This window comes from Erinaceus europaeus, chromosome 12, assembly GCF_950295315.1.
Source record: "Erinaceus europaeus chromosome 12, mEriEur2.1, whole genome shotgun sequence".
NCBI lineage: Eukaryota > Metazoa > Chordata > Mammalia > Eulipotyphla > Erinaceidae > Erinaceus > Erinaceus europaeus.
Window position 1 is genome coordinate 75,431,549 of NC_080173.1, and position 15,044 is coordinate 75,446,592.

The following is a 15,044-nucleotide window of genomic DNA, read 5'->3' on the forward strand; positions in this document are numbered from 1 at the left end:
GGAGCAGAGGTGAGTGCTCAAGAAACCAGTCAAATGAACATGTATCACCCTTGACTTCCTGCCCCCTCAGAGGCCAGTGCTAGTACCGGCGGCAAGTCCTGGAGGGTCTACTTCCAAAACACTGCAGACCTCATCATTCCACTGCTACTGGGGCTTCTGAGGTGTGGGCAGATTTCCACGAAAATGGGCTCAGCACAAAGCTAACAATTTCTCTGGTGCTTCTGGACCTAAACACTGGGCAGAAGTTCCACTCAGCTGAAATATCTCCTGCCTCGCAGTTGTACCCAGCCCTAGCTGACCTGGGAGGCCTTCAGTGATGAAGGAGGAAATCCAGTGCTACGATTCTGTTTTGTTTCTCTGCATCTTATTCACCCTTTGCCCCCTCTGTACATGTCACTATGCTCTGCATAGGAGGTGTCGACTAAGTGTGTTTTTTATCCATCTAAAGCACCTCACACAAACCAAAGCTTGGATTCACCAGGAAAATGTTTCTCAAGCTGGGTTCCCTGTGAAAAGCTTATTTACCTGGACGCACATGCACCCCTGCCTCATCAATTTACAACACTCATCAGTACTTATCCAAGGCTGTGAGACACCCGGGAGCAGAGCACCCACTGTGTTTTCCCCAGATACATATGGACAGAGAAAATGGCATGTGTCTAGTTGCGGGGCTGTTACCTTGGGGTTGAAGGCACAGCTGAACAAGGTCCCCAGGTCCCGTGCCAGCGTTTCTGATTTTCCTGTTTCTGTTGCGTAGAGGATTGTGGCTCTGACTCGGGATGCCATGGATTTGTGCATTAGGATAGAGGTGAAGAGTACGGCTCTGTGAGGACAGACAGACACTGTGGGCTGAGTCAAGCTTCCAGGAGACAATGGGGACCCAGAAGAGGAGGAAGACAATGGATAAAGCAGGGTAGGTGGAGGGACAAGTAGTCCCTGTGGCTGAGAAGTTGTCAACCAAGACTGTCTCTTCCCCTCACCTGCCCAACCCACCACTCAGTCCTTCAGGGAAATGGAAATGAGAGATGCCAGGGTAATGGTACCCACCAAACTAGTGGGAGTCAAGAGTCTGCTTATAACACTCTTCTTTTTTCTCCCTGCCCCTCAGGTCATCAAAGGGGACCCCAACTAGAAGGAAGGACTGCAGTTTAGACACCAACACCAGATGCTCTGACTTACTTAGCCAAGACTTTGAACTGAATCTCTCTTCTGTGGGGTTTCCGCTTCTGGTCCTGCCAGGTGTGGGTCTTCCAGGCATCCACCTTCAGAAAAGAAGGCAGATGTGAGCATGAAGTGGGCCCAATAGGACTGGGGGATGCTGAGGAGACAGAAGACACTTCCTTGCAGTTGTGAGTTGGGACAAAGGAGCAGGCTCTGTACCCACTATCACCTCCTCACTGAAGTTTCATGAGGGGAGGGAGTAGTGTGGGGAGATGTAGGAGGGTCAGTGATGTGTCTGTCTGTCTCCCTCAGTGTTGCAACTCCAGTGTCCAGGACAGAGCTGCATATAACTGGTGGTTAGCTGACTGTGTTCTCAGTGTTTCCCTGGAACCAAAAAGCTAGACCCCCACATCTCTCTTGTTTTCAGTGTCTTATTACTAGTAAGGCTATGTAATATATTGTTCATACGGGGGTGGATGTATTTGAGAATCAAAGGAAGAACTAAAGTGACAGGTACAAATGGCCCCAGACAACCCAAGATACATGGTCACCCTACAAAGTACCTTTGGAGTGAGAACACTCCCCCTAAAACCTTTCCGAGAAAGAATTAACTGGCTTCACTAGGTAAGGGATAGTGAGTGCATTCAGGTTGCGTACTAGTTGAGCAGCTACATATATCAGTTCATGTGATCACACAGCTTCCCTTCCTATCAAAAGGTTAATTGCTGGGCTAGCGTTGTGGGTGGGAGAGAGGATCCAGGGACTCGTGGTGGCATGGTAACACTATTCTTTATTGATGTAGGGTCTCAGAGTTGGGCGTAAGCACAGTGGGTTACGCCACGTGGCACCAAACCGTAATGGCCGCCTCCCACTGTGCACAGCAGCCCTTCTCCAGGTTGGGACACGGGAGAGAAAAGAGAGAGCGAGGAAGAGAGAAAACCCAGAAATAAAAGTGGCTTTACAGGGTAAAACCGGAAGTGGCAAGTCGGGAATGGAGATGGCTAGGAAAGGGGGTGGAGAGAGGCAAAAGGCATGCTGGGAAGGTGGAAGCATCCTTAGCAACTGTTGCGATGTTTTAACTGGTGGGATTACTTAACACACTGCAGGCAGGGTGGGTCTAGAGGTAGAAAAAAGATAGATCAATGATTATGTAAACAGTCCATAGTGTCAGCAATGGAGGATGGAGCAGGGGGGCTGCCCGACAGTTAATGCTTACTTATTTATTTCTATTATATTTGCAAGGGTCTCATGCATGTGTGATTTCACTGTTCCTGAGCCTGATTTTGTATGTATGTGGTGTATGTGTTTCATTTTAGACAGAAAGTGACACAGATGGGCTACAAAATTAACACACACAAGTCAGTGGCATTCCTCTATGCAGACACTAAGTTAGAAGATGAAATCCAGAAATCAATTCCTTTTACTATAGCAACAAAAACAATAAAATATCTAGGAATAAACCTAATAAAAGAAGTGAAAGACTTGTATACTGAAAATTATGAGTCACTACTCAAGGAAATTGAAAAAAAAAACACAAGGAAATGGAAAGATATTCCATGTTCATGGGTTGGAAGAATTAACATCATCAAAATGAATATACTAACTAGAGCCATATACAAATTTAATGCTATCAAGATCTCAACCACATTTTTTAGGAGAATAGAACACATGCTACAAATGTTTATTTGGAACCAGAAAAGACCTAGAATTGCCAAAACAATCTTGAGAAGAAAGAACAGAACTGGAGGCATCACAAATTGTATTACAGGGCCATTGTAATCAAAAGTGCTTGGCACTGGAACATAAATAGACACACTGACCAGCGGAATAGAATTGAGAGCCCAGAAGTAAGCCCCCAAACCTATGGACATCTAATATTCAACAAAGGTGTCCAGACTATTAAATGGGGAAAGCAGTCTCTTCAACAAATAGTGCTGGAAAAAATGGGTTGGAACACGCAGAAGAATGAAACTGAACCACTCTATTTCACCAAATACAAAAGTAAATTCCAAGTGGATCGAGGACATCCAAAAATGGGGGGAGGAAATGGGCAGAATATTCACCACAGAAGAGATCCAAAAGGCCGAGAAACACATGAAAAAATGCTCCAAGTCTTTGATGGTCAGAGAAATGCAAATAAAGACAACAATGAGATACCACTTCACTCCTGTGAAAATGTCATACATCAGAAAAGGTAACAGCAGAAAATGTTGGAGAGGTGGTGGGGTCAAAGGAACCCTCCTGCACTGCTGGTGGGAATGTAAATTGGTGCAACCTCTGTGGAGAACAGTCTGGAGAACTCTCAGAAGGCTAGAAATGGACCTATCCTATGATCCTGCAATTCCTCTCCTGGGGATATATCCTAAGGAGCCCAACACACCCATCCAAAAAGATCTATGTACACATATGTTCTCAGCAGCACAATTTGTAACAGCCAAAACCTGGAAGCAACCCAGGTGTCCAACAACAGATGAGTGGCTGAGCAAGTTGTGGTCTATATACACAATGGAATACTACTCAGTTATTAAAAGTGGCGCCTCCCACACATGGCAAAGCACACTCCACTATGTGAGCTGCTCTTTAAAGGTGAGAAAAATCAGGGCTCAAGCAGGTGAGATGATGCACCCAAGGCTACACACACAGTCACCAGGTGCATCTAACCCAGGAGGCCAGCGCTTCACCACAATGTGCCCAGGAATTCCAGCCCCATCAGAGGGCTGGCAGGATGGCTCACCAAGGGTGTGCATGCTCTGCCATGTCCTCGATTCAGGTTCAGCTGCTGACCCCACAGCTTTGGAGGAAGCTTCGAAACCATGTTGTCTTTCTCTTTATCCCTCTGCCTCTCTATATTTGAAAAAGTCAGCTCAGAGCAGTGGAGCTCCAGCAACAATAATAAATAAATAAATAAACAAACCTACCAGAGCAATGGATCAGGAAAAGTTTAAGAAGAGGCCTTTCCTTCTGTCCACTCTCTGTAGAAGTGGAAAAAGCAGTTCAGCTCCAAAACATTAAAGATACATAGTCTGTCTGACCTTGCTGTGTGTCCTGCAGGAGTGAGCATACACACACACACACACACACACACACACACACACACACACACACACACCCCACAGGTACACGCACACTCTTCCCACTCCTGAATTCCTAAGACAGAGGAGAGCCTACCTGGTAGTAGAAGAAAGGCGACAGGATATAATTGATCATCTCCTGGTGGAACACAGGGGTGATGCTCCCCGACATTGGGGGGACCAGCCAAATCCAGTCGGCGGGGCAGCCCCCTCGGGTTCGGTACTCATTCTGCATGTACTTCATGAAAGACTCTGCAGCCGAGTGGTGGTCCATGATGGTCACATTGTGCTTCTGGGAAAGTCAGGGAGGTGAGTTTGAGGTGATGGGTTGAGGAGTAGGGGAGTGGCCCATCACCTGCAGAGCTTCCAGATGGGCTGACCATAAGGTGTGAGAGCACTCTCCCCAGTGAAAATAGTAACACATGTGCAGGACACTGGGAGAGCCTCTGAAGAAGCCTAAGGAATCTCCATAGCCATGGTCAGCCCACAGGCGACATGATGGACTTTTACTGGCCCCTGGGGGCAGCACCAATACCATGAGCCTCCCTGAGCCTCCAATTAATGTCTCCCTGGATGCAGACAAATCAAACCTCAGGACCTTTTTGCCACTTACTGGTGGTGACTGCCAAGAGTCACTTCCCTAGGGTGAAGGCTGTCTTTGGCCAAGGAAACAGATACCTTGGCCAAGAAGAATGAAGCACTGTAGAAACCTCAGTATAGAGAGGACCAATCACCATAGTGTTGCATACCTGAAAATTAGAACCCAAGGAGTTTCAGCCTTTCCTAATGACCCACAAGGTAGTCGTGTCTCTCAATGTCTGGGAAAGCTTCTTTTCTCTCTCTGTCTCTCCCCCTGGCCCTCACCCCCGCTCCAGGGTTATCGCTGTGCCTCGGTGCTGGCACTATGAATCCACTGCTCCTGGTGTCCATTTTTCCATTTTATTGGACAGGACAGAGAGAAATTGAGAGACAAAACAGAGAAGGAAGAGAAAGACTGAGCGATGAGGTGATAGGGAAAAAGACAGACATCTGCAGACCTGCTTCACTGCTTGAGAAGCATCCCAGCTGCAGTTGGGGAGTGGGGACTCAAACTCGGATCCCTGTACAGGTCCTTGTGCTTAGTACTATGTGTGCTTAACCCAGTGTGTCACTGCTCAGCTCCCTAGAATAGCTTCTTCACACCAGAGACATCTGCATAAAGCAGTGGCTCAGGTCTCAGCCTCTTATTAGTCATGTGATCTTGTGCTCTTAGTTCTTTAATTTCACTAAGCCCTTATTTTCTTATCTGTGCAATGGGTGGTAGTGGTTCTCACGTCACGAGGTTGCCGAAAGGGAGATAGTGAGTTAATTCAATCTAAGTACAGAATGTACTCAATAGGTTTAGCTATTATGATGTCTATCATCCAGGCTATGCAAGGTACCAGCATTACAGAGCGGAAGGATGACCTCTTCTCTGCATTAGATTATATTCTTCCTAAGGGAGGAGGAAGAAAGCCACACAGGCTGAAGCAAAGTCTAGTGGAAGTGAGTGCAGGCAATGAAGGAGGGCAGAGGACAGGGCTTAGCAAAGAAAAACACCTAAGGGAAGGGTTAGCAGGGATAGCTTCTAGGAAGAGGAGGGTTTTGAGAAGTGGATGCCTGCTAAGTAGGGGCTAGATATTGCTAAAGGACACAGCATGAGTCCAGGCTGGAGGCACAAGGTAAGCCAGCTGACAGAGCACTGGGAGCAGCTCAGGAGCTACTGCTACTAACTGCGCTGGTGATGGCAAAGCAAGACAGCAGCAGATAACACAGACAATGAGACTAAAGCCTACTGAGTGTTCAGAGAGGACCAGTCAGTGCTACTAAACATTTTCTAGACATTTCCATTTAGGTTTTTAAAAATATTTTATTTATTTTATTAGGTATATACAGAAAGAAAAAAAGAAAGGTAAGAAAGAAAGGAAGAAGCAAGGAAGGGAGAAAAAGAAAGAGGAAGAAAGAAAGAAAGGGAGGAAGGAAGGAAGGAAGGAAGAAAGAAAGAGGCTAGAACACTGCTTAGCTCTGGCCTTATAGTGGTGCATGGGATTGAACTTGGGACCTCAGAGCCTCGGACATGAAAGTGCTTTGCATAGTCACTATGCTGTTGCCACAGCCCTTTCATTTAATTCTCTCCCCCCCCTTCATTTAACTCTAACAATAACCCAATGAGGGAGTTAATAACATTATCCTGCTTGAGACAAGGAAGAGGACTGAGTCTCTCTCTCTCTCTCTCTTTTTTTTTCTTGCCTCCAGGGTTATGGCTGGAGCTCCATGCCTGCACCAAGAATCCACTGCTCCTGGAGGCTTCCCCCCCCCCCTTTTGTTGCTCTTTTTTTTTTAATCGTTGCTGTGGTTATTCTTATTCTTGTCATTGATGTCACTGTTGTTGGATAGGACAGAAATGGAGAGAGGAAGGGAAGACAGAGAGGGGGGAGAAAAAGAATGACACCTGCAGACCTGCTTCAACACCTGTGAAGTGACCCCCCTGCAGGTGGGGAGCCAGGGGCTCGAACCGGTATCCTTATGCCGGTCCTTGCACTTCGTGCCGTGTGCACTTAACCCACTATGCTACTGCCTGATCCCAAGACTGAGTCTTGAAGTTTACCCTAAAGGAGAGTGACAAGGAAGTCCTGCAGACTGTGGCACAGTGGAAGGACATGGTGGACAGCAGCCTGGAAATAGCTGTGGCTCAGCAGACTCTGAATGTTTCTACATCCTCCCAGTGTCAGCGCTGTAGCTCAGAGCCATCCCCCTCCCCGCAGGATGTGTGGTTCACAGCTACTGCCTGGACCCCAGGGAGATTTTCCTGTCCTGTCTTGGAGCCCAGCTCCCACCAGGTACAAGTGCACACCTGCCTGTGAGGTAACTAGCTCTGGGGAACAGCATGTGACTGTATATTACAGGGCCATAGTTTCATGTCTACATCACAAGGAAAGGCATTCTACTTCACTCACCCCCCCCCCACACACACACACATTTGGCCTAGTGCCTAATGCTTAAACTTTGCAGAGTGAATGCGGGTTTCTGTCCCCAGTGGTCTGGTCTCCAGGCAGCTGCCAGCTCTGCAGGGATGTTCCAGCTTCTAGATACTGTCCACATTCCATTCCCGGAGGGAAGGGGAATGTTTATTTTTTAATTGTTTAAATTTTTATTTATTTATTATTGGATAGAGACAGAGAAATTGAGGGGGGGAGACAGAGAAGAAGAGAGACAGAGAGACACCTGCAGTCCTGCTTCAGCACTTGTGAAACATTCCCCCTGCAGGTTAAGACCAGGGGCTTGAACCTGGGTCCTTAGGCACTGTGGGATGAGCACTTAACCAGGTGCACCACCAGCTGGCACGGAAAGGGAGTGTTTATAGAAATAAAAGCAGCAGATACATCTGAGAGGGCACAGGATGTGGGTGTGTCCAAGGGCAGAGGAAGACTCTTATTTAGTATAGGAAAGCTAGGACAGGGACTGGGTGGTGGCGCACCTGGTTGAGTGCACATGTTGCAATGCACAAGGACCCATGTTCAAGCCCCTGGCCCCCACCTGCAGAGGGAAAGCTTTGCGAGTGGTGAAGCAGGGTTGCAGGTGTCTCTCTATCTCTTTCCCTCTCTGTCTCCCCCTTCCTCTTGATTTCTGACTGTCTCTATCCAATAAATAAATAAAGATAATAATTTTTTTAATCTTAAAAAAAAAAGGAAAGCAAGGACAACCACAGCCTACGCAGGCGATGTGTCTCATTCATTCATTCATTCATTCACTCACTCATTCATTCATTCATTCATTCATTCACTCATTCATTAATTAATTCACTCATTCATTCATTCTTTCAACCCCTCCACTCTCTCTTCTCCCTCCCTCCCTCCCTCCTTCTCTTCCTTCTTTCCAAGTAAAGCAGTGAATAGGACCCTTGTCCAGTAAACTTTACATTCTAATGAAGAAAACAACGAGGAAGCAAAGAAGTAGACATATTTGTGATGCCAGGAGCTAAGAAGTATTATGAAGAAAAATATAGACAGAGTTCAGGAAGTAACAGGATAGGGGTGCGGTGAAAGTGCTGTTTTGTTTTTGCCTCCAGGGTTATTGCTGGGGCTCAGTGCCTGCACCATGAATCCACTGCTCCTGGAGGCCATTTTCCCCCCTTTTGTTGCCCTTGTTGTAGTTATTATTGTTAGTTATTGATGTCGTCGTTGTTGGATAAGACAGAGAGAAATGGAGAGAGGAGGGGAAGACAGAGGGGGAGAGAAAAACAGACACCTGCAGACCTGCTTCACCGCCTGTGAAGCGACTCCCCTGCAGGTGGGGAGCCGGGGGCTCGAACCGGGATCCTTACGCCGGTCCTTGTGTTTTGTGCCACATGCGCTTAACCCGCTGCACCACCGCCTGACCCCCGAAATAGCTGTTTTATAGTATGGTCAGGAAGGAGAATTCTGAGGAGGTGATGAATGGGATCTGGAAGAAGGAAGGAGCCATCATGAAATAATTTCTGGGAAGAGTGTTTTAGGCAGAGGGGAAAGCATTTGCAGAGGCCCTGTGGTGGGAACCATTTCACTGAGGTGGAACAACAAAGAATTCTAGTATGACTGGAAGAGAGGTGAAGGGTAAAAGGCCTGGCAGCTTGTGAAAGTATAATGAGATCTCTCCATAGTTTGGCTTTATAAGAAAACATCTGAGAGAGAAGAGGAAAAAGGGAGGACACTTGGAAGTAGTAATAGTGTAGGTGTGACTTAGAAAGGAAGTGAAGACAGGACTGTAGAAAAAAAAACAGGCAAAAAAGATATAGGTATACAGTTATAAAGTCAGCTCAGATCTGTGACCTTGGGAGAACTACTGCAGTTTCCAGTGGAGGGTTTAGGACACGGCTCTGGTGGTGGGAATGGTGTGGAATTATATCCCTATTATCTTATGATTTTGTAAATCAATATTGAATCACTAATAAGAAATGTGTTTTTATTCCAAAAAAAAAAAAGGAAAGAAAACAGGGGGAAAAACTAGTAACTGAAAGAAGCAGGAGGTCTGGGGGAATTATTTATTTAACTAGTCATTCAGTTCTTTGAGGTGGGAGTTGTTATAGTCTGTTTATACACTGAAGGAAATAATTCAGTGGAGAGGGAGACACTGGTGAGGACGAGAGGGCAATTTCAGGAGTGAAATAACTGAGAAATTGAGAGGGGGATAGGATTCAGTGCTCCAAACAGGTCAAGAGTTACCTATTACTGGGAGTATTAAAGTTGACACTAGCGACTTTTAAATGGGGGAAAAAAAAAGTCTTATTTATCTCTGTATCTCCAGCACTTAGCACAGTCCCTGGGTTTTCCAGACTAGTTTGGTGCACAGATAAACAAACAGTGCTGTCAGAAGGAGGGGGAAATGAAGTGATTGGTCCAGATGGTCCTCCAGCTAGAAACCTACAAAACCAAACACAAGACACACCTGGAAACTGTGGAGCACAGCAACATTGATCTCGACCACAGCCCGGTCTTTCCAGAGTGAGGCCAGCTTGTGTGTTTCCAGGCCCATCCTTCTGCCCACTTCCTGCAAAGGCAGAGGAGTGGGGAGTGAGAAGATGCTTGGGACCACCCTCCGGTCCCCCTACCCAGGCCCACAGCTCAAGCCGGCCCTGATGGATGGTGCACATTACCTCTAGGATGTTGTAGCGCTGGACATCACAGAAGTCTCGGACCCCAATCTCTGTGCCCATGTACCAGCCATTGAAAGGGCAGCCTGGGAACTCTAGGCCACCCACTTCCAGCAGCATGTTGGCCACTGCAGGCAGCGCGTACCACCTTAGCTCTAGCTCCTGGAACCACTCATACCTGGCAGGGAGGCAGAGACAGTTGAAATCAAAGCCATCATGTTTTCCTATTGTTAGAATGCCACTCTGATTAAATGACAGAGAGAGAGAGAGAGAGAGAGAGAGAGAGAGGGAAATCTCATTCCAGGAGTTGATCTCTAACCTCATCCCATCATTCATTCACTCCTGCAAACAAAGATCAAGCCCCAAGTATGTGACAGATCCTAAGATCAACATAGCAGGAAGGATTGGAGAGTCAGAGAGCCTGAAGTCAAGCTCTATCTCATCACTTAGAGCTGTGTGACCTTAAAATGTTATTTATTCTCTTGGAGACTCAGTGTCCCCACTAGCAAGATGGAGTAATATCACTAAACTTGTGAGATACTGTGACAAGACCAGTATCTCATATTTGCATGTCCACTTACCCCACACATTTTTATAACTGAAGGAAATAAAAAACAAAATGCTGTATTAGATGGGGGTGGGGGGAGTTACTCTAGGCCAGGCAACTCAGAGTGATGACATATGAAGACATCTCTCTCTCTCTCTTTTTTTTTTTTTTTTTGCCATCAGGGTTATCACTGGGACTGGGTGCCAGCAATACAAATCCACTGCTCCAGGCAGTCATTTCCCCCCCCCTTTTCTATTTTATTTGATAGGACAGAAAGAAATTGAGAGGGGAGGGGGGAGATAAAGAGACACCTGTGAACCCAACACAACCATCCAAAAAGATCTCTGTACACATATGTTCTTAGCAGCACAATTTGTAATAGCCAAAACCTGGAAGCAACCCAGGTGTCCAACAACAGATGAGTGGCTGAGCAAGTTGTGGTATATCTACACAATGGAATACTACTCAGCTGTAAAAAATGGTGACTTCACTGTTTTCAGCTGATCTTGGATGAGCCTTGAAATATTCATGTTAAGTGAAATAAGTCAGAAACAGAAGGATGAATATGGGATGATCTTATTCTCAGGCAGAAGTTGAAAAACAAGATAGAAAACACAAGTAGAACCTGAACTGGAGGTGGTGTATTGCACCAAAGTAAAAGACTCTGGGGTGGGTGGGTGGGGAGAATACAGATCCAAGAAGGATGACAGAGAACCTAGTAAGGGTTGTATTGTTATATGGAAAACTGAGAAATGTTATGCATGTACAAACTATTGTATTTACTGTAGAATTTAAAACATTAACTCCCCAATAAAGAAATTTTAAAAAATCAAGGAAAATAATGAAAAAATACTATCAAATAAAAAAAAACACTTGTGGATCTGCTGCAGCACTTGTGAGACACCCCCTCTCCCCATTCCCGATGGGGAGCAGGGACTCGAACTCATGTCCTTGCGCATGATAATCCATGTACTCAATTAGGTGCACCACCACACAGCCCCCAGAAGCCTCTTTAACAACAAGTGAGACTGCAGAATTCTGAGGAAAAGGCAGGTCAGGTGGCTGGAAGATGAAGTGTAACATTTCTGAGGTAGGACTGAGCTTGGCATAACCAAGGGGCAAGAAGAACCCAGCTCCAAATCTGCTACCTAGTAAATGCCAACATATTAGAGGCTGCTCAGAGCAGAGGCCAAGCCAGATGACTCTACCGTCACAATACTCTCACACTTATATCCAAGCCCAGAGAAGGGCAGCTAAGAGAATAAGAGGAAGGCAGAGCTGAGCCCCGCCTACCCTAAGGGTCTGAATGTTGCAGTGCACAGGGACCTGGGTTCAAGCTCCAAGTCCCCCCTGGCAGTGGGGGAAGCTTCATGAGTGATGAAGCAGTGCCGCAGGTGTCTCCCTCCCCTTTTCTTTTGCCTCGAACATTAGCGCTTGGGCTCAGTGCCTGCACTATGAATGCACTGCTCCTGATGGCCATCTTTTTTTCCCCATTGTTGTTGCTGGTGTTGTTGTTGGATAGAACAGAGAGGAATTTGAGAAAGGAGGGGAAGACAAAGGGGGGGGGAAGATAGACACCTGAAGACCTGCTTCACCACTTGTGAAGCAACACCCTGCAGCTGGGGAGCCGGGGGTTCAAACTGGGGTCTTTGCGCCTCTCCTTGCACCTCGCACTATGTGTGCTTAACCCAGCATGTCACCCCCTGACCCCCTTCTCTTCCCCTTTCTCTTTTTTAAGTATTTATTTATTTATTCCCTTTTGTTTCCCTTATTGTTTTATTGTTGTGGTTATTATTGTTGTTGTTATTGATGTTGTCGTTGTTGGACAGGACAGAGAGAAATGGAGAGAGGAGGGGAAGACAGAGGGGGAAAGAAAGATAGACACCTACAGACCTGCTTCACTGCCTGTGAAGAGACTCCTCTGCAAATGGGGAGCCAGGGGCTCGAACTGGGATCTTTAAGCAGGTCCTTGAGCTTTGTGCCACCTGCACTTAACCTGCTGCACTACCACCTGACTCCCTCTCTTCCCCTTTCTATCTTCCCTTCCCTCACAAGTTCTCTCTAGCTCTATCCAAAATAAATAAATAAGTAAAATAAGAAAATATTTTAACAATTACAGAGAGAATAAGAGAGAGAGAGAGAGAGAGAGAGAAAAGAGACATGGGCTGCTGAGAGTCTTTCAAGGGTTCCTTCCTGAGGTCACAGTCCCCTCAAGTACTAGGAGTCCCTCACCATCAACATATCCCTAAAAGACTGAGGCCCCAGATGCTGTACAAGGGTGGGAGTGACCCATGAGGCCAGCCCTGGACATTGTGTGATGCTGGGAGGGGTCTGTGGATTGATTTCTTACTTAGGAAAGGAGGGGACACCTCCGTCAATTCACACCCCAGCACCCTCAGCCTCCTTACTTAGGATGTTCCATGGGCACCTCGAGCACTAGGTCAGGGGGAATTTCAAAGAGCTCAGGGTCTTGGCCATTAGCCTGCAGGACCAGTGGCACCACATCGAAGCGTCCATACTTGGGCTTCCAGCCCAGGTCGATGCAGAGCTGGGGGGAGCAAGAGGAGACCAGTAAGTCTGTGGATCCAGACACCCTGACCCCTCTGGGCTCCTCTCTGTCACCCAGGAAGGCTACTTCTGGTACCTGGGTGAACTCCACGCTGGCAGGGTCCCCTGTGATGGTGCCGTCAGGCATCTGGTAGCCGGCATACCGGATGAGCTGAGCATTCCAGACCCGGAAGTCATGCTTCCCATCAGTGCGCTGGGGGAATACGGTGATGGCAGACCTTTCCCAAGACAAGAACAGTTTACCACCTGCTCCTTCCTGCAGGGGATCTTTGTCATCTCCAGGTATTCCCAAGCTGCTCTCACCCAAGCTAACTGAACCAAACTCCTGTAGTTCCCAGAGGTACAAAGCTCTCATGGGCCTCTACATAATGTACCCCATGGCCCGACAGAGGCTCCAGCTCCTGCCCTTCCTTCAACACACCCAGGAACTTCCTCCCTCAAAGAAGCCCTACTCATCCTTCAGATGGCATGAGCTGATCCTCTATAGACTATTCCTACAGTTAGTTGAGTTGGATGCTTGGCTGATGTAAGCTGTTGTTTCAGAGAAGGTTAGCACAGCCTTTGGGGGATTTATTCACTTCTGTTCCCTTCCATCCCATGCCTATCCTTGTGTTGGGTCCCTAAGTGTTTGCAGACCAATGATAATGAAAACTGATTGAATGATTAAAGAAGCTGGCCAGTCTTGCAGCCTTGACCTTTTTGGCTGTGGAAGAGGAAAGGGTAGGCGAGAGGATAGGTTACTCATGATCCTTGACTCTCCCATCTCTAAGGAAAACATACTGGAGACATGTGCTGGAAAACAAATCTCATCTCTCATTTCTCTCCCCCCCAACAAAGTGGGGAACTTAAACAGAGAAGCCATTACTTCTTAAAGTACTACCATTGCTCATTCCTACCAAATGGTCTCAAGCCAAAGGAAACAATTCAAAGAGATGGCTACAGAGGAGCCTAAGCTACCCCCAAAGAAGCCTTCTCCTTCTTTATTTTTCTCCCTCACTTTCCCTGACACCACAAATGACTCCTCTCAGCCCATCTACCTCTTCTGGTCAAGACTTGGTTGCAGGGTGGGCACGAGTTACAGCCTTGGGAAAGGTATATTCACCTGATGTTGCCATTGTTGGTGGCATAGCGTAGGTGTCTACAGATGTGCTCAAACATTTCCCGGGCAGTGGTACAGCTCCGAGCATCAAAGACCTGCACAGGATGAAGACCACGTCTGTTATGAGCCATGAGGACAGAGGTGTTGGGGTTGATCAGAAGTTACCTCACAGGGGACAGAGGAAGATGCTCAAGTCCTCACCCTGACGCCAGGGAGAGGAGAGCAACTACCTGGTGCATACACGTGGCCCTCTCATGGCCACTCTGTCTACACTTCCTTCCCCTGTTCAGTAAGTTGAGCTCAGGCACCCCTACTTGGAAGATTCTAGCAAAGCCAACATCCTCATTTATTTACAATGAACATTTCCCTCCCACGGGGCTTTTAGCACATAGCATTTATAGCCAGAATAGTTTTCATTAGTGTCTAGGCTGTTCAGTTTTACATTTCAGGTAAGTCACTCTAATTTAACACAAAAGAGAAAGTCTGGTGAGAAATCCTGGGGCTGAAATTATACTTCAGGCTTCTAGAGGGGGAACTCCCACTACCCCCACCTCATGTTTAGGTGTGGGAAGAGGGATCCTGGACTCTGGCCTCAGACACCGAAGCTCCAGGCACAGTTCTCCAGGCACTTGTTCTGCTGTTCCAAGCTATCTTCTCAGGGAAGCTTCCTCTCCAGAGCATCTAAGGAAGCTCACCTCGAGGTTGGACCACTGGATCCTCCCTATGCAGCGGGGGGCATTGCGCCAGGCTAGCTTTGTGGCATAGATGAGCTCATCTTCCGTCAGCTGGTAGGTTCCTGTTGTTTCTATTTCCTTTGTTACTGCTTCCACCCTGGCCAGATGTTCCTCTATTTTTGCACTGGGGGACAGGAAGATAGCAGGAAGATCAACAATTAAAAGGCCAAAAATGGAGATTAATTCAATCCACAGAAGCAGGAACCGAAATAGGATA

At 47.0% G+C, this 15,044-nt stretch overlaps 1 protein-coding gene across 3 annotated transcripts in view; it reads right to left on the reverse strand.

Moving 5' to 3' along the window:
- The window catches only part of NOS2 (nitric oxide synthase 2), a 50,886-nt gene that overhangs the window by 17,857 nt on the left and 17,985 nt on the right, over positions 1-15,044 (reverse strand). For all 3 annotated transcript variants that reach the window (XM_060204004.1, XM_007530738.3, XM_060204003.1), the window contains exons 5-13: positions 14,789-14,951; positions 14,097-14,188; positions 13,071-13,212; positions 12,835-12,974; positions 9,883-10,057; positions 9,675-9,776; positions 4,330-4,524; positions 1,180-1,262; positions 679-823 (exon numbers count right to left, since the gene is read on the reverse strand). In XM_060204004.1, coding sequence (XP_060059987.1) covers positions 679-823; positions 1,180-1,262; positions 4,330-4,524; positions 9,675-9,776; positions 9,883-10,057; positions 12,835-12,974; positions 13,071-13,212; positions 14,097-14,188; positions 14,789-14,951 — 1,237 coding nt within the window. The remainder of the gene's footprint in view (positions 1-678; positions 824-1,179; positions 1,263-4,329; positions 4,525-9,674; positions 9,777-9,882; positions 10,058-12,834; positions 12,975-13,070; positions 13,213-14,096; positions 14,189-14,788; positions 14,952-15,044) is intronic.